Source organism: Leptosomus discolor, chromosome 5 (genome assembly GCF_034619465.1).
Source record: "Leptosomus discolor isolate bLepDis1 chromosome 5, bLepDis1.hap2, whole genome shotgun sequence".
NCBI classification, from domain to species: Eukaryota; Metazoa; Chordata; class Aves; order Leptosomiformes; family Leptosomidae; genus Leptosomus; species Leptosomus discolor.
Window position 1 is genome coordinate 6,238,975 of NC_141395.1, and position 18,481 is coordinate 6,257,455.

The window sequence follows — 18,481 nt, forward strand, 5'->3', positions numbered from 1 at the left end:
CTGTCCATTATAAAATAAATGTAAATAGGAGTTGAAGACGTATGATTATGTTCCCGAAGGAAATTACCTAGATATAGCAGAAAGAGTGCACTAAAATATTTATTAGCTGGTTTTGAAGATTATTTTAAAGGTATTTGCTATTAGATAGCAAATTAAATTGGCAAACTAGGAGTTACTACAGCCTCTGTAATTAAAGCCTAATTGAACATTGTTGGATTTTATCCCTATCGTCTTCTTATGGATGATTTTTCTTTGTAAGAAAGGCAGAAACTGCATTTCATGTTCATGCCAAAAACTTCACATTTTTTTTATGTCCTACTGCCAAAAATAACTTTGTATGTCCTAAGGTCACCATAAAATATTCTCCTTTAATTTACTAAGTTCTGTGCAAAACATTCGGAAAAAATATGTGAGAATTTTGTAAGTTTGTTTCAAGTTCTATCAGTTCTAGAATTAAGATAAAAAATTCTGTAAATTATTATTCTTATCTTTTCAAGAGAGAGGCTACATAAAGAATCTTCAGGCAATAGTGACTTTCAAGTGCATTGTTTCCTCAGAGAATTTTCATCGTTATTTACGTTACTTGTTTTATATGTCTTACCAGGCACCCTTTAATGTATTTGCTGCAATTCATCTCTTTATAATTGTTATTTATAGTTATTTTAAATACAGAATAGTCTTATCAATGTAGGGACTACATACATTATGTTTCCACTTGCATATATATATAGTGAGAAACTCAGTGTATCCAAGAAATGGGTTTGAGAAAGTAAATAGCAAAGCACACGCACGTCCATTGTAAATCACTGAGAGTGCTGAAATCCTGTACAAAAAATGGTGAGCTGCTTTCTAGATATTACTTTGCTTTTAAAATTGTAAGATTTACACATGAGATGCTGAGAATGTGCTGCCACCTTGTCCCCCTTGGCGCTTTGACAAACAACACTTTTCAACGTAGGTACTCGAAACAGGAAATTTTTCTTCGGATTATTATGTTAGGGAAGAGGCTAAAGAAGAGGATAGGTGAACGCTGGGATGCTCATCTGTAATAGGCAGAGAAAAACAAGAAAGTATTGTCATCCAGTAAATCCAGCTGAGGATTGCGCTGAAGAAGGAAGAGCTCAAAATGGAAAATATTTTGTGTTTTCTTTCCAAAAATGACTTTTGCTTATTTTTGCATAAAATACGTCCGAAGTTGGTTAGCTGAATTTGAAGCAGTTTAGCATTCCATAAGCCACTGTCCTTATTAATATTTTTCTATACTGTAATGTGTTGTGAACATTTCTGTGCTGGTGAAGTCAGGAATTAAGAGGCAATTTTACTTCTGTGTCTGTATGGCTCTAATCCTGAAACTTCATGAACAGTAAAACCAGTCAAATTCGCTGTGCATGAGATTACCATACAGCGATTGTTAGTTAGGGTATGTGACATCTTGGTTAACATGACTATTTTCTTTGCAAACATTAATCTGTTCTGATTCTGTGATACAAAACCTTATGGCATTGTTTGTCATTGTTTGTCATTGTTTAAGACTGCAGTTTTATTAAACTGTACTTGGAACCATTTTGTATCAGAAATAATTTATGAGAATAAGGCAGATTAAAATGTCATTATTAGTATTATTTTAGATGCCAACAGTCTGTGTATAAAGAGGCAATGAACTATTAACATTACTTAAAGTCATGTTAAATCGGTTGACAAAAATGAGTTTTAGGCTATACTGTATTAAATTTTCATATAACTGTCAGCAGTTTGGCATATTTATCAGCCTATATTAGCAAAGAATCGAATAATCTTTTCTACAAAATAGGAAAATATCATTGCCCCATCATTTTAAAAAATAGAGGAGTGTTAATAATAAAACTTGATTTCAGACCTCCAGATCTGTGTTCTAGCACTATTTTTTTTTAATCTTTTTTATTGAAACACTGATTCAGATGAAGGATTATGTGAAACCCCCTGACTTGGGGACAGAAATTTAAATACAAGTGTATACATGGGGAAAAACAAAAAGAGTCTGTGCTAACATCTGAGTTCAACATCTTTGATTTAATGTTTAGATCACAGGGGATAGATATGAATAACCAGGCTGATGCATATTAAACTAGTTGGAGCTATTTTTAAGTCAATGGTTTTGTTCCTGCTGTACTCATTAGAGGAAGAGACTAACTGATCTCATGGCCTTTAGGATGATTTGCAAAACACTTTAAATTAGCATAGCTTAAAATAGAAAATGTAGAAAAGAATTATGTGAAGGGTTTCATGTAAGAAGAGTAAGAAGTGAGTGAAGGAAAAAGAATAAATGAATCGTTCTGCATGAATCAGAGAGAGCAGAAAAAATGAGGGTGCTTCACTTGCACTGAAAAATTCTCCAATGAATATGATATTAAATGATTTCATAGTATTAAAACAAAGCCAGTCCAGAAGAAAACTAGAATTGTGGGGTTTCTGGAGTATTTACTTGAATCTACATTACTTTAATGAGACAGCCAATAAAGAACAGATAAATAGGGAAGAAACAGAAAAAGGCAAGAAGGGTTGCACATTTCAGAGTTTTAGATGCAGCTAAAAGACATCAGGAGGCAAATGTGAAAGCAGTTGTGGGTACCTACACCAGACATTGTATTAAAATGAGGAAACAATGAATGAGACAAAAGACAGCAAGGAAGAGAACTAGTCATAATGCGTCAGTAAATCAGGCAGCAGTAAGTATTTCCTGGTAGATCGGTATGAAGACGAGAGAGAATTATTATGGAAAAGTAACCCCTAAATGTTATTTCATTTGACTAATTAGGATTTTGGCTCTTCTGTGGGTTTTAAACCAAGTCAAGCATGGCTTCCCTTGTGTGCTCACTAACCCGCCCCTCCGTGAAGTAGGGTTGTTCATATGTAAGGAGTTTGTTCCTGCCCTGTTGTGTGATGTAAAGTTTTTCAAACATGAATCTAGGGATAACTGGAGTTTCTCATCCTTAACATAGCCCTTGACTTTCTCTGATCTTTTTTGAATTCCACAGTCATATCATTATCTGGATTGGGCTGTCAATAATAAAATCTAATAGGCTGTTTTTCCTGTTTGTGCCTGTAATTTCCATCCAAAGGGCTTCTGCATCACACATACAGTACGTTATGTAGCTACCTTGCTAATCTGATTTACTTTAACACTTCTGAACATGTAGCCCTATTCTGTCACTGGCAAAGACCAGATATCGAGGAACTCTGTATTAGTTTTACAACAGCCCATTAGCTGCCTTCCTTTTCCAAATTTGCTATAGCCAATGATATTGATGTTCCCATTCAAGACTAGACATTTTGGTTCTCCATCTTAATTCTCAGACTGTTACCGTTTATGTGAAGCACATGTGTTACTGGTTTGGTTTCCTGTAGTCTGCTTATGAGGCATTCCTGTTGTTCTGCCTGATACCTATTTACGGTTTGGCTATGGCTGGCCTATGCACTGTCCTTTACTCAGAGATAAGTTATGGCTGTGACTTTACTCAAAGGGGTGAGTCTTTGCCTGTCAGCTATCCCCTACTCTGCAGTGATGCAGTGAAGTTCTTGGTGTACTTGCTGGCGGGTTGGGTTCCTTGTGATTCAGGTGAAGACCATCCTGTCTGCCCTGTATTACAGAAGTGTCCTCAGGTCCCAATTGATCTTCATCTCTTTCCTTACCAGCAAGCTAGGAGGAAGAAAAGAGTTAAACTCTCTGTTTTCCCTAGGTTTAAGAAAAGTTACTGCTGCCTGATTTACTTCCCCCTCCCTGGCAGTGTTCAAGGCCAGGTTGGATGGGGCTTTGAGCAGCCTGGTGTACTGGAAGTTGTCCCTGTCCATGGCAGTGGGGAGTGGAACTGGATGGTCTTTATGATCCCTTCCAACCCAAACCAGTCTGTGATTTTAAACCCTGAAGGAAAGCTGAAGGAAGGAGGGTGGGGGAAAAGTAATGTTTTGTCAGAGAGAAACAAGAATGAGACTAGATTATTAGGAAGTGAGAAGGGAGATGGCTAGTTGGACACATCAGGTCATTTACTTGAAGAGAAGATTTACAAATGAGATATAAAAGCAAAGTCAGGAGGTGGAAAAACATTTACGGGATCTAGAAGCCTTAAGTAAAAAGTCAAGGAAAAGCAGAAGATTTTAATAAAACAGTGAAATTGTAATGAAGCTATAAATCCTTTAGATGTGAGATTTAGATAAGGAAAAAAATTGGGAAAATTAAAAGAGGAAAGAATCATGGGAGGAAAACACATTGGTGTTTAAATACTATTTGAAAATGTTTTAAGAAGAAGCTGTAGACTCTGAGTTCGTATTGTACAAATGTTTATCCCGAGGTGTTCACAGCTTCTCATACATTGAATATTGACCTTACAGGCATCTTTGGTCTGATGCAAGACAGCCATTTTTACGTTACAGTATTTATTGTATGAGAGGGGTAGAATAACAAAACAGGCACAAATATTGGTGGTTTAGTAAAAATTATTTTGTAAAGTTGACTATTAGTGCATTAGTAAATATTTGTATTTTCATGTGATTATACATAAAGTTTTGTAGATTTGAGAATAGCTGAGTGCATTCTGAAGAGGCATCGATGTTAATTACACAGCAATTTATCCTCTGCAACTGATTTGAAGAACTTAGTCATATCTTACATTCCTACTTAAGACCGTCTTTTAAAATAATTCCAAAATAGTCAGTAACCATAAATGCACAAATGTAAAATGCATCGATGCAGTTTTTCAGATGCCCGTTTCTTACAGTGCTAACTTTATTTTTTTAAGAGTTCTGAAGTCAAGCAATGTTTGCAAAGGCAAGTTTTATTACTGTCTGGAGAAATGTAGTTGGGCTCATACATAAAAACTTGCTACTGTTGCGATAGATATATCTGTCTTTAAAGTGCTGATTATTGTTTTAACGTTTGTTTATTTTTATCATAAAATAGTTTTCTTTGTTTTGATTAGGGAGGCCTACCTGCAACTGTGCGCTGGGTTTTACAGGACCAAACTGCAGTCAGATGGTCTGCGATCACGTTTGCCAAAACGGAGGAACCTGCAGTGTCACTGCTGGGAATCAACCCTTTTGCAACTGCTTGCCTGAGTATACAGGAGACAGATGTCAGTATTGTAAGTGCTCTCCACAAACTATTGAATCCAGATTGATAACAAAAGTTCTACAAAATTGAAGTTTAACATGAGTTGAGTGATTTAGGGTTTTTTTACGGCATGCGTTGGTAAACTGAGCTCCAAAATTGTTCGGACTGCTAAGGGATTGTAGTCTGATGTACTCAAGTGATCTTTGAACATATTTCTACAGTGTCCATCTGCATGTGTAGGTGAAGAAAGAGCTGTTAAGGAACGATTTATTTATTATTTTCATGAAGGAATAGGAACAATGGAGCTGTACAAGACAGCTGACTTTGCCAGTATAGATGAGATAATTGTGTTAAAATTTTGTATTCCAGGTTCTCATATTTGTTATCTTCCACTGGTGGAATACCTAAATATAGTGGATTGATGTAGTTGGTTAAAGAATTTCTCTAGTACCTCTTATCTTTGCAGACCAACACGTGTATCTTGAGCTGCTACTTTACCTTTAATTTTTATTTCTGACCCCAGTAAGCAGTACATTGACAACTGCTTTGAGTTTCACGCCTCTACATTCCTTCATCTTGCTCAGTCTAAGATCACCTTGTGTGGTTTCTGCCCTCTCCTGCTACTGAAAATCAGGATTTCTAAGTATTACTTTTGTGTAATTCTCAGGACTCAGATTCTATCCTCTGCATCCAAGGTTCTCCCTAGTTTTTCGTTCCACTAGCCCATCAGTCTCTTCTCGTTGAGATACTGTTTTCCAAAGGTTTCCATGCCTTTAGAGAGGCTTTTCTCACTTTTTAGAATGTTCTCTAATTTTTTACTTCTATTACAGAGGAGAGCGGAAAGATTATCATCAATCAATAGGCCTTCTGTTCTTACTCTGTTCATCTTTCTTTTCTCTCCATGCTTTCTCTTAGTGTGGATCACCATTATCTGTTTTCTGTAACTCAAGACATTTGAACATAGTCATAAATTTCTTCTTTTGGTCACTCATTTCAAAATTACAGTTTGTCTTCCTTATGTCTCCAACATGATGACTCACTAGCAACCCTAACCTAAACCTGATTATTCTTCCAAGAACAGAATTATTATTTTTTTAATCTTCTTTTTTCACTCCTGGTTTGCTTTGACTGTAACATTCTAAAATAGAGGACTGTCATAGTGCTTGTTGTAGAATAGAACAATAAATGTAAAAGCCATCATCTCTTTTGTACGTAATTCAGTGGATTTGCTGAAGACGGCTAGATTTGAACAAAACGGAAAGGGAATTAGCTGTTATAAAGGTCTGATTTGGAATTATCTACAAGATACAAATAGTGTTTAATTTTAGTGAAAGGTCTGTCAAACAAGGAAAGGGTTAGCGTGTATCTTAAATAGGATTTGTACTGAAGTAAACTGAATGTATTTTCAGTTGGGAGACTATGAAATAAATTGAAACCTTTGAATGGAAAACCAGCAGTAATTGTGATTCTCTCCCATTTGGTATTAAACAAACTGCATGGATCCACAAATAGCTATCTGCAAACACAATTGGGTGTTTGAAAACTGTATAGTACATAAATCATGCACAGACAGACACACAGATTAAGAAAAAATATTTACTTGAGGCTTACCCAAAACCAAACAAATTGTTTCTAGTTGAATGCTTCTGCAAACATCTTCTTTTTTTTAAAAAAAAAGAATTAATTTAAATGTAAATTTAGAGGCACTTTTTAAGCAGTGCTTATTATCAGATTTGGATTGTCCTCTGACACTTTGAAAAAATGCCACAATACAGACACTTGAACACATTGTAAAATACAAAATAAAATTAAGCTTTTCTTTATTTATGTCTTAATAAAAAAAATAGTCTTAGAATCTTTTAAAGAAATTTTTTTTTTTTGGTGGCCAATAACAGTTCTAAGAAGTTGTACAGGTTTACAGTTAACAACGTGTATATAAATTCAGATCTATGAATTTTTGCTGTATTCACACTTATGTGTGATTTTTTGCTTTATTAATCAAATTCACTTTGTATGCGTGTTGGAATATATTAATATAGCAATATTGCAGAGATTGGTTGTCTCTTGGATATCTTTTTCAGCCTTTCTATGTTGTGATTGAAACTAGTTCATATGCAAAGGATGATACAGGAATGTGCATAGGTATTTTATTCATTCTTCCAAGCTGAAAATATTATTAGTGTTTTTTATGGCAGGGAGAAGACATTTACTCGCAGTATTGCCAGATTGCAAAGACCTTATTTTCCTCATACTTATCGTCTCCGATTACCCAATGCAGAGTTTCTCCTGTGATTAGTTCACATAAGGGCTAATAACCGAAATGTGTGCTCCGTGTCAAGGCACTGGCACTGCTGAAATAAATTTTAAGTGAATGAATTTACATAGAATTCAACTAACATTGTGCGTGTTATTATATATACATGAATTTGATGTATTTGAATATAACTCCCTATTTTAAATTCCTGAAATAAGACATACAGACTAGTTAAAGTTCATTTCTTGTATCATTTAAGGCCCAAACAACCTAAAAAATAGAAAACATTTTCCCACAGTTACAATCATTCAAAGTGGATATAGTGATTTCACAAGCTGTTACTTTCCCTGAAACTGAAATTACTTTCTTTTGGGGGGGAAGAATTATTTTTGTGTCATTTCAGTCCAAATGTAGCATATGCATTTTAGGATACAGCAGAAGATTAAAGATGTTTGTGACTAGAATCAATACTACAACTTAATAATTGGTTTAGAGTACAAACTTCCTATTCCTAGGTTTTGAGGGGGATTTTTTTTTCCTATTGTACGTGGAGACATTTCCCTCGGGCAATGCTTTTTTCATAAAATGTCTCTCAATATTAGCTTTCAAACTACGGTGGGGTTTGTTCAAGAAACAGCCCCCCTGCTGCTGATTACCATCCTGTACCTTGAATTGGGAACGGCAAACAACGAACTACTTCATTTAGTGTCTTTTAAGCCTCTCTGGTTGCTCAGTAGTGATTCCATAGCAGAGGAGTCTGTAGCCTGCATAGACTGCTGGAGACATACAATGATGTGTCAAACAGAAATAACCTCCTCCAGCAGTTGTGCTTCGTCCTTTAGGTGAGCTCTTCCAGCGTGGTGAGTACCAATGGCATGGGGGTCAGTTCAGACTGCTCAGAGAAGCACAGAGAAGCATAAGCAAAATGTTTCCCACTTTGAGATACCCTCACAAATCATCCATCGTGAATATATTCAGGAAAATATATCTGGTTTAGTAGTCTCCAATTTGCTGCTTACAACGTGTCCCAAGTCAAATGGCAGCTGGAGTGTTTATACTTCCAGACTTAAGGCTGAGGTTGCCTTTTGGCCAAGGTTTTGTTCTCTGTGGACGGCTTGATAATGCCCTACTTCTAGCTGCTACTGACTCACCCTCAGCTGTATCTTGTGCTTTGAAGGACATGAATTTTTTAGTTTTATCAGGAAGGTAATGTTTTATTAATATGGACCAGGTTAACTCTAAGCTAATACAGATGCATAGTTCAGAATTTATACATCTTGTATATCAATTACTTCATCTGTCCATCAAGAACACCAAAATCTCAATGCAACATGTTAACTGCACAGAACTGGAGAAACTATTAGAAACAGAGAGAAACAAAGACCTGGAATTGTTTGGCCCCATTAAGGATCTTAAATTACTTAAAAAATGCCAAACAAACAAACAAACAAAAAACCTCAACCAAACCACACACGAGTAAAAGGAAGTTGTCACTACTGCATAATAAAAATGAACCAAAACGTTAAGATGCCAGTACATTGTAGCTCTGGAAACTTCTTCAGGTAGGCAACTTGGGTTTTTTTAAAGGGAGGTGAAAAAAATGAGACAGTTACTGAAGCTTTTAAAGAGTTAAAGAAGTCACTACTTGAAATCTCAGTTCTGCTGGCATTTCAGAAGTTAAGTAAGATAATGGAGTCTTGCACGGTCTGTAAAGATAAGTGTGTATGAAGTTTGTTGTAGAACTTATGGATTATGTCTTTATATATTATTATTATTATTATTAGAACTTCATGAAATTTTAATATGTGGATAAGTGAAAATAAAACTTAATTATTTCAAAATACTGTTTCCATTTCAGTTTAGCATAATGCTGTTAATGGTAATGGGAATGTATCAGAAGATTTCTATTCAGCCAATGTCCCATTAAATACATTAACACTGCTGTGCTTTTCTCATCAGTAGTCTTTATATTATGTGGGATGATGCCATAATTGGTTAGACATCTAGAAGGGGCGGGGGGAGGGGGAAATCTCTTATGAGTTTCTCTTTCTATTTCACTTCTCAAGACTATGTCATTAACATATTATATATCTGTTTACAGGGTGTTCTGGATTCTTGTAGTTGCCAGTGAGACACCAGCTTCATTTATCATTTTGTTTTTATTATAGTACCTTTTAAAACATAGAAAAAGTATTATTTTTTTTCTATGATGCTCCTTAATGTCTTTCAGTAATTTGCTTTCATGTTGCTTGCAGATGTTTGCCACCATTATTGTGTGAATTCTGAATCATGTACTGTTTCTGATGATGGAAGCGTAGAATGTGTCTGTCCACTACGATTTGAAGGTCCAAAATGTGAAGTGGACAAGTGTATCAGATGTCATGGGGGACGCTGCATAATAAACAAGGAGACTAATGACATAGTATGCAAGTAAGTGTGCCTGGGGGGATGATTGTGTTCAAAATCATATATTTCATAGCAATTATATTGCATTAACCTTTAAGTCTCTTACACAGGGCTAGCCCCTGAACCGGTCACATCAGAACAGTTCCTTTGCGTGGCTCCTTCCCACGCAAAACCCACTGGCTCCTACCTTTTCAAACCAACTTTTGGAGCACTCCTCACTGGGGGAAGCATAGTGTAGCAGGAGGCTGAATGGGTCTTCACTTGGAAAAACTGGAGTAGTTAATAAAGTTAACAGTCAAGATTTACCACACTGTTGAAATTTGTTCATTCTGCAGTACCTGTGACAGTGATAGAGACATTTTATGCTAATGAAAGCATACGTAGTAAGATGTGCTGCTATATTGCTTAGTGATTTTTTGTGTAATAATAGTTTATTTTCATAAAAAGAAAGATTAAAAGTATTTTGTGTAATAAGCTCACTGCCTCTGTTAGCTTTTCAAAGTGGAAACGTGGAGGTTTTGCAATCAGTAGATCTCATACGTATCATAAAATCAGTATTTTAGTATATGGATAATTATAAGACAATTCACTAGATTTAATAAGATACTGATTGCTATTTGTAATTTTTTTAACCATGACAGTTGCACTAATGGAAAGATTGCCCCTACCTGCCAGTTATGTGATGGCTACTGTTACAATGGTGGTACATGTCAGCTGGACCCAGAGACAAATGTGCCTGTCTGTCTGTGAGTATCCTGCATTGTGTAGCTCATTAAAATATGGGCCAGAAATAATGAAATTATTATGCATGTGTCTTTATTTTTGATCTCTGTAGGGTGTATAATGTGCCGGTTGCAATCATCACTTACAGTATATTTTCTGGCTATTTCTGTAACCTAATACTTTGTCTACATTTTTGCAATATGTGTATTGAAAGGTACTACTACAGTATATATTGTGAATGCATTTAGATACAAAGATACATCTTTTGAGACTTCTAATAATTTCAGGCCAGATCTAAAGCCTGTTTAGGAATTTATTCAGGAATGGAATCCAGAGGTACAGAATGGTTGCCTGCCCTGCTGCTCGAAGGTGGATTAAGTCTTTTCTCCTATAAAGCTGGTCGGAGGTGGGGCAGCACACTCCTGTAATGAACCTGGTGGCTAGAGAATAGGAAGACTCATGTCAGCATTTATTTCCTTTATGGATCTGAGGATATGGTCATGTATCTCTTGTTTCATCCCTAACCTTCACACTGCCCCCAGTAGCTTGGCTGTTCTGTGGTGAGACTGCTCTCTTCCTCCTGCACCACGGCTGACAGAATAATCCAGGGAGCTTTTCGTAAGCCCAGACGTCAGATGACAAAGGAAATGTGATTCTGTGGTCTAGACAGTGAAGTACTCTCAAGAGGTAGAAAACCCTACATTCTAGTCCTTTCTTGAGAGCTATGGTGTATCTTCTTTTTCAGCTGCTAAATGTAAAATACAGAAGTAGTCACTGTAGCAAGAAACTAATTTCTTTCCTGCTCTCAGTTACATTGAGCTATATAGTCATACTCCTTGTTTTTTTTTTTTTCCTTTTGCCTAATAAATGATCCAATCTTTTCTGCACTGCTGAAAAGCTTCATTGTGGAATAGCCTTCCACTTCTGAGAACAACCTGCAGGTCAGAGCATGACCTGAGGTGTTGGAAGAGAGAATTGGACTAGAGTGTCTCATTTCCAGGGTGACATAAGTCAGTTGTTGTCCAAAGGGATCTGGCATTACAACTTTGTAAGTACAGATACAGCCATCCCTTCATTTTGTTGATGTGAATGAGGTAGGTGCTCTTAAAAGAGAGTGCTTGTTGTATTCGGACTTTCAATGAAGTTACATAGAGAAATGTCTGGATTTTGTTGTCTGAACAGTGTAAGAGATGGACCTCCCTGTTCCTCCACTTCTGAATGTGCAAAGGGGCAAAACTGTAGTTGCTGTACTATTGAAAAGAAGTTGTCAGTAGCTGTTTGCAGCTTTGGGGCTAGAGGCAGTGGAATGCAGTTCTGCGTAGTTGTCCTTATTCAGCTGAAAATGCTTTGTCTCTTTTTCATTATTATTTTGATTTAGCCCTTTTGGCCTGTTATTCATGTCTCCTTAAACGTCTTTTGTTGAGGACTAGAGAGACTCATACATCTCAGCAAAAGGAGAATATCACAGATATAATATGTAAGGCCCAAATATAATGATTAAGTCTGGTGATTCATTTGCTTAAACACCTAGAATGGCTATTTTAGAAGCTTGTGATTATTCCTTTCTTTTTCCTTATAAAACTGGCTTATTCTTTTTCAAATTCATATGGAGCACCATAGCATCTCAAGGAAAACAAGTTTAATACGTTAATTTGTGTATGGATTTACAATACATAAATGCCAACACTGTTAGCAGTGCTAAGAAAAGTCATGAACGTTTTTAAGGCCATTGCACTCTGGATCAATCAATACAAATGTATAGTACATTTGACAATAATAGCTTTGTTAAGAATGTTAAATTCCTGAACCCATCAGCTAGTATAAGCCCATTGTTTTAAAAGTGTTTGGTCAATGCTGATGAGCAAACTTTTCAGTACAGTCAGATTGGACCTTCCGTGAAAAACAGAGTATTAATTTTGTTATCTGTGTGTGTCTGCCTGTGGATGTGTGGGTGTCTTGCCATCATTATATATAATGCGTTTAAAATCTGTTCAGCAAAAGGTAGAATATTTATATAGGTCTATTTTACTGAAATTCTGCAGATGCTCTGTGGGGTTTAAAAGTCAGCGCTGTGACCAGAAAGTGAACCCTTGTGATTACTACTGTCAGAATGAGGGAATTTGCACTTTAACTGCGTTTAATGAACCAAGATGCAAGTAGGTTTAACCTTCCACTTAATGCTGCACATTGTGACATCATTTCAGGCCACAGTTCATTGGTTCAAGTCATGCACATTCACATACATTTCACAATATATACTTAATCTGGGGGCTCGCTTCTATAATACACACTTACCCTTTGATAGTTGCTCTGATGAGTATATTTAAACATACTTTTGAAGTATCTATAGCATTGAAGGAAGAAAGAAAAAGCTTTATTTTTAAGAAATGAATGGAAAATACTGAAAATGCCACTTGGCTTTTATTGTTCGTATTTTGAGATATCTTACCAAGTTAATCCTACACAGCATAAAGTTTAGCAAACAGTGATGTTGCACATGTTCTGTAGTCCAAAACTGACTTCCTATTTCTTATCTGTGCAGGGAAAGGAACAGAAGAGCTATTTAGGTACCACTTCAGGAGTTAACCTTGTATTCTTAAGTCTCATTGTCAGCTTTATAGAAATAATGCTGCAAAATAGAAACCGTTAAACGAAACTGTGAGCTACCTCATAACTCTGACTTCTGATTAAAAAAAATGTATGAAATAGATACATTTGTATGCTGTATTTCTCTGAAGAATTTTAGATCTATTTCTTAAAGAGAAAAGTTTAATCCTCCTCAGGGAAAGAAACAACCATAGTCTTTGAAAATGCTGTAAGGCAGACATACACAGAGATATGAAATACCAGTCAGATGAACATAGCTTTACTCAACAATTGTAATGCAAAAGTCAGAAGTGAAATCACAAGCCAAAGGCCTAGACTTGGGATAAAATATGAAACTCCAACAGCTTTAATCTTATCTCATCTAAATGCATGGTTTATGAAAACATAAAATGCTGTGGGGATGTGCTACAGTTGTCTGGTGAGTAGCAATGACAGTGACTAATGGTGAATAATCCTCTCATTTTTTTGAAAAATATGATCACAGTTCTTTTGTCAGTGTTCTCAAGCAATGAAACTCTTATGACTTGAGCTACCATAAATCCATTGAAAAAGTAGATCAGTCTTGTAAGTACCGTTTCTTAAACTTTGAAGAGTGTGGAGTGGGTCTTTTGATCAGTGTTTCTGTGGGCCTTGGTTGCTTGGACCAGTTTGTGTCTCCATGTGTCATACATAAGTACATAATTCACTTCACATTCAGAATATAGGTATAGATAAAACTAGTGTTCCTGTTGTCTCTTCAGACTGGTTGTTGGGTTAGTATGGCCACCACTGCCTGCGTCTAGGAATTTAGAATCTTCTAAACTGTTTCTTTTTTTTACAAAGCCAAGGTGGCTTAGAGGAAAGGGAAGAGAAGCAAACAGAAGTTGTTCGATGGAGTTGGAGACAATTACAGTGACAGCGAGGAAGAAGTGTAGCTCTGTATGTCTCAGTTCTCCTTGCCAACCTCAGCTCAAGCTCCAGTTGTTCCCATCATCTTGTGTTTTTCTGGCACCAAGTTAGTTCTTAACTGGAGCTTGTTTATAATTTTACCAACCTGATATTGTCAAGTAGGAGACCCCAGGAAGAAAGGGAATCATCCCATGCTTCACGGGAGTCATTGTGTCAGGGAACAGGCTTCTCAAAGATTTTCTGTGTAAGTTCTGCTCTGTTAGGAAAAATGGTTCGTCCCTCCGACCTGCATGTCTGGCCATGTTATGCATGACATCTGTCTCTGGTCTCCGAGGCACACTTATCTAAGGGCTAACATTCTCCTTAACCAGTCTCCAATTCATGGGTGGGTGGTTTTTAGAACAAAAAGGAAATGGCTGAATTGTCATTCAGCAAGAAAGCCTCTCTCTCTCTCACAGCCAGATCAGTTGAGAATGCAAACTTTGTACATAATCAAGCCCTCACTACTCAGTAAAGACAGTAGAGAATAAGATTTTTCTGTTCCAAAGGGCCATCCTGAAGCCGTAATTATACAGAGGACCTGTAAGCCTATAAGAACATACTCTTCTGTTACCAACCTGTACTGGTAGGGTACATTTTATTTTTATCTTCCTAACATAAGTTTGCTTGTTTGGTTTTTTTTGTTTTTTTTTTTTTTAACCTGAATGCAGTAAAATTAGGTGCACATTGGAAATAGAAGTTGTGCTTTTTACCTAACCAGTTTAGGAATGAATTAAGGCCTCACTGTGGCTGCAATGTAAGCCACCATGAAAGGAAGGTTTTGTGAAGTTGTTCTCCAGTTTCAATGAATGCTCTGTCAGGTTCTAAAAGATACAGCATATACTGTGATATCTCTGTGGATATAAGGTCCTATGTGATCTAGATTATTAATTCTTAGCTTTATTTTTAGAAATATAAAGAACATTCTTCCCACCCCCCATTATCGTCCGTTTTGCTCAATAAAAAAAGTTGCAAGATTTTAGTATCAGAATGTTAAAATTTGAGGTACTGACGTTTTCTGAAAAAATGTGCCACTGAGGGTGTCTTTAAAAGAAGTATTATCTTACATATACTTACTGCCTTCTTAGCATTCACATACTGTTTTTTAAGAATATCTTTAGTACTCCTCACTAATGGGTTGGGGGAGTGTGATGTGTGTAACACTAGAAGCATATGAGATGTGTCTGAATTGCTGCAGTGACTTCACAAATCCGTTGAAAACAGCATGAACAGGAGATCAGATTCAGATGGGAAATAATCAAGAAACGCTTTTTCTATTTATTTCACAAACTGTCAGTTCCATCTGTCCTATCAGGCTGTCTTTTGTGTTAATAATTACCTCTGTTTGCCTCACTGTTTCCTGCTCACTAATTACCTAACTGCGTATACATTCATGCAAGAGAAGCAAGGTTCAGGGGGAGATTATATGTTGTTATTATACCAAGGAAGACAGTTGGAAAAAAATTAAAACTTTCGACTATACAAATCGTTATTGTTTGTTACATAGGCAGTGCTCTATCAATTTCTTTAGTACAGAATATTACCCTGTATCACCTTTGTTTCTTTCATACCTTCATGTAACTATAGGTTGCTATAATTCCATCTTTTTATTTGTGTTACAATTACTGTTTGCATCTGCATGTAGATGTGATCTAATTGTAGTAGTAGTAATATTAGCACCTGAAAATAAATGCAGTCAAATCATAACCCCCCTACACTAGGTATCACAGAAGTATAATGAAGGATAGTTTCTGTTATAAGTTTACAATCAAAACCGGTAAAAGATATAAATCATATTGATCCTCAACTAAGCCAAACTAATTTTAAAGAGAATTTTTAAATGCTGTAATGAGCTTTTGAGCAATGCTGCATGACTGTGGCTGAGGACTTTAAGGTGAAACAAGTAAGATTATATTATGCTGGCTAATGAAGAGAATAGTAATTTATTCCTTCTTAGGTTACTTTCTGCATAGAGGTGTGTGCATTTCTTTGTGTCTACAGTTCGGAGCCTGTGTTTCCTAGGTGTCATCAGAAACAGAGAAATTCAGAGGACAATGCACAGCATTAAATTAGTTGCCTGTGGCTAGATGTGTTGACTGTTCAGAGGGATTCAGGTTGTATTTCTACATTAGAACGAACGTATTTTCTTCTGTAATGAAGAATAAGTCATCCTGGATAGGTTAATTGCTTTCAGTAAGCAGATGCATAACTTTGAGAGCAAATTAGATAAGAGAAATCAGTGATCTTTCAGATTAATTAAAAGGCACATACCATACAGGAGCTTGAAAGGAAGCGTAAGTTTGGTATCAGAGGAAACTGAAAAGTGAAGGATGGAGAAGGAATAAATTACTTCATTTCTAAACTGAGAATTTTGGTGGAGTAATAGGTTAAAGACAACAGTGAGTAAATGGGGAGAGAACAGGTTGTGGAATAGGTTAGAAGTGATAACAAGAAGCTTGAACTTGGGAGTGGAGACATAGATCAATTAGAAAAACTAATTCCTGCAGGAATGAAATTAATAGGAGCTGTTCTTGCAGCTTTATTTCCAGCAGGTTGGAGAGAGACACTCTCTGAGTGTGTGGGTACACGGGTGCATATGTTTGTCGCGGAAATCAGAAAGAAAAGAGTGCATTCCTCATGATGGAGGGACTTCCCTCCAGTTCATGTTCCTGTGATGCTCAACATTCCTCCTATACGTTCCGTCTGACATTCCTTTCATGTTGAAAAATCTTCAGATATGAGCAGTTTTTATGTAAGCACATGTATGACTTGTACAAATGCTGTAAGTACATGCAAGTTCATAAATAAATGTAAAACTCATAACCATGGCAAACCTCTGTTCAGAAAAAGGTTAAAGCACATCCCTAGTCCGGTTGTGGACAAGAAAGAGACCATACCGTGCAGTCCCCTGACTGGCACTTTTCTGAAGGTTGAGCGGAAAAAGCCAGTGCAGCGCAGAACAATTGCAGCACTGAGAAGACTGCCTAAGAGGAGAAGGCAATGGTAACCATGACAGGCAGTGTAAGCCAGAGAACAGAAAAATTTATCAAATATCTTGCAATAAATGTTTTCCATATGATTTCCTGAGGTATATTTAATGAGCTCCCCGATTACTATTACAACAGGTATTTCGCAGTATTGTGCTAGGTCTTTGAGAGCTTTCTTTTTCAACCGAAAAAGCCTTTGTTATAAATGTCTTGAATTTGAACATAATCAGCCAGCTATAACTTCCTATTATAGAAAATCTTTCATTCAGTTTGTATCGCAAGCTAGCATTAGTTCAAGAATTAAATGCAAACAGATGTTTCAAGAGTGGTTGTCAAAGGAAGAAATGAGAAGATCTTGGAAAAGCAGAGTATGTATATTTTTCATCAAACATTTACTACCTAGGCTATAATGCAGACATTCTTTGTCCATAAGTTTAAAATTTAGGTAAACCTTGCATAGTAGCTGCTGCTGTACGTCACTGCTTACTTTGCCTCTGTGAGAAGGAGAGTAAAACACGGTTTGTCATACCTATTGATCTAGTCATTTCTCCTTGTTTTTTTACCATTTCAATCTCTTCTTTTCCTTTTGTTTTGTTGCTCAGCATAATTTCAGACACAGCAGTAGTCATCTAGACTTGCTTAATTTTTATATATTTACTCTATGTTAATATTAATACTTGCACAGCATGCATGCTGTAAACAATAGCACAGTTCTTAATGACTTTTTTCCTTACCTTGGGATGATAGAGGCTGAGTTGCACCTGAAGGCTTGTTCCTTTGTAGGGAACACCATGCAGCAACTGTGAATTTATGTTGTATATAGTGATGTCATGCACGAATTAAAATTCATGTTTAAAGTCACATTTTATTTTTTCATGTATTTTGTTACTAAATTTAAGATTCTTTAGGTTTCTCTGAAGTAATTTTCTTTGTTTTGCCTGCCTTTGGATTACATAATTATTCTTAATTTGTTGGATTGCAAGGTAATCTGTGTTTTATTTTCAAGTACCATTGTAAAGTTTCTGTCCCTTAGCTTCTACATTGAATTCCTTCACTTTGTTTTACTTATAAACATACCAAGTGATGCTCACTAGATAAAAATACTAAAATGTGGTCTGTTCATGTGTAAAGTAATTATGGAAAAGTGATTATTTTAAAGTAATTAAACCCTTCAATAAAGGAGAAGGTATAAGATGTGCTATTGATCTAAGTTGGGGTGGATTTTTTTGGTCTTTCGTTGTTATGAAGGTTCTTTGTATCCCTGAGGGTTTATCTGTGGGTATAGCTGTATAATATCAGCTCCCTGTATGGAGAAAGCATACTTCCAAAAGTATTGCTAACTTTATTATAAGGAATAGTTTAGTGATTTGGCTTAGTTGCAAGGATTTTGTCATCCTATGTCATCCTATAGAGTTTGGGGGAAAAAGGGGATTATTTGATTTCCATCTTCCAATGCAATTTAATACAGATAGATAGTAAATAACTGTAGCTCAG

General features: G+C 36.2%; 1 protein-coding gene across 1 annotated transcript in view; it reads left to right on the forward strand.

Annotated features, from left to right (window-relative positions):
• The window catches only part of LRP1B (LDL receptor related protein 1B), a 578,117-nt gene that overhangs the window by 544,491 nt on the left and 15,145 nt on the right, over nucleotides 1-18,481 (forward strand). Inside the window, exons 86-89 of the mRNA XM_086465459.1 lie at nucleotides 4,953-5,114; nucleotides 9,593-9,767; nucleotides 10,385-10,489; nucleotides 12,509-12,622. Coding sequence (XP_086321585.1) covers nucleotides 4,953-5,114; nucleotides 9,593-9,767; nucleotides 10,385-10,489; nucleotides 12,509-12,622 — 556 coding nt within the window. The remainder of the gene's footprint in view (nucleotides 1-4,952; nucleotides 5,115-9,592; nucleotides 9,768-10,384; nucleotides 10,490-12,508; nucleotides 12,623-18,481) is intronic.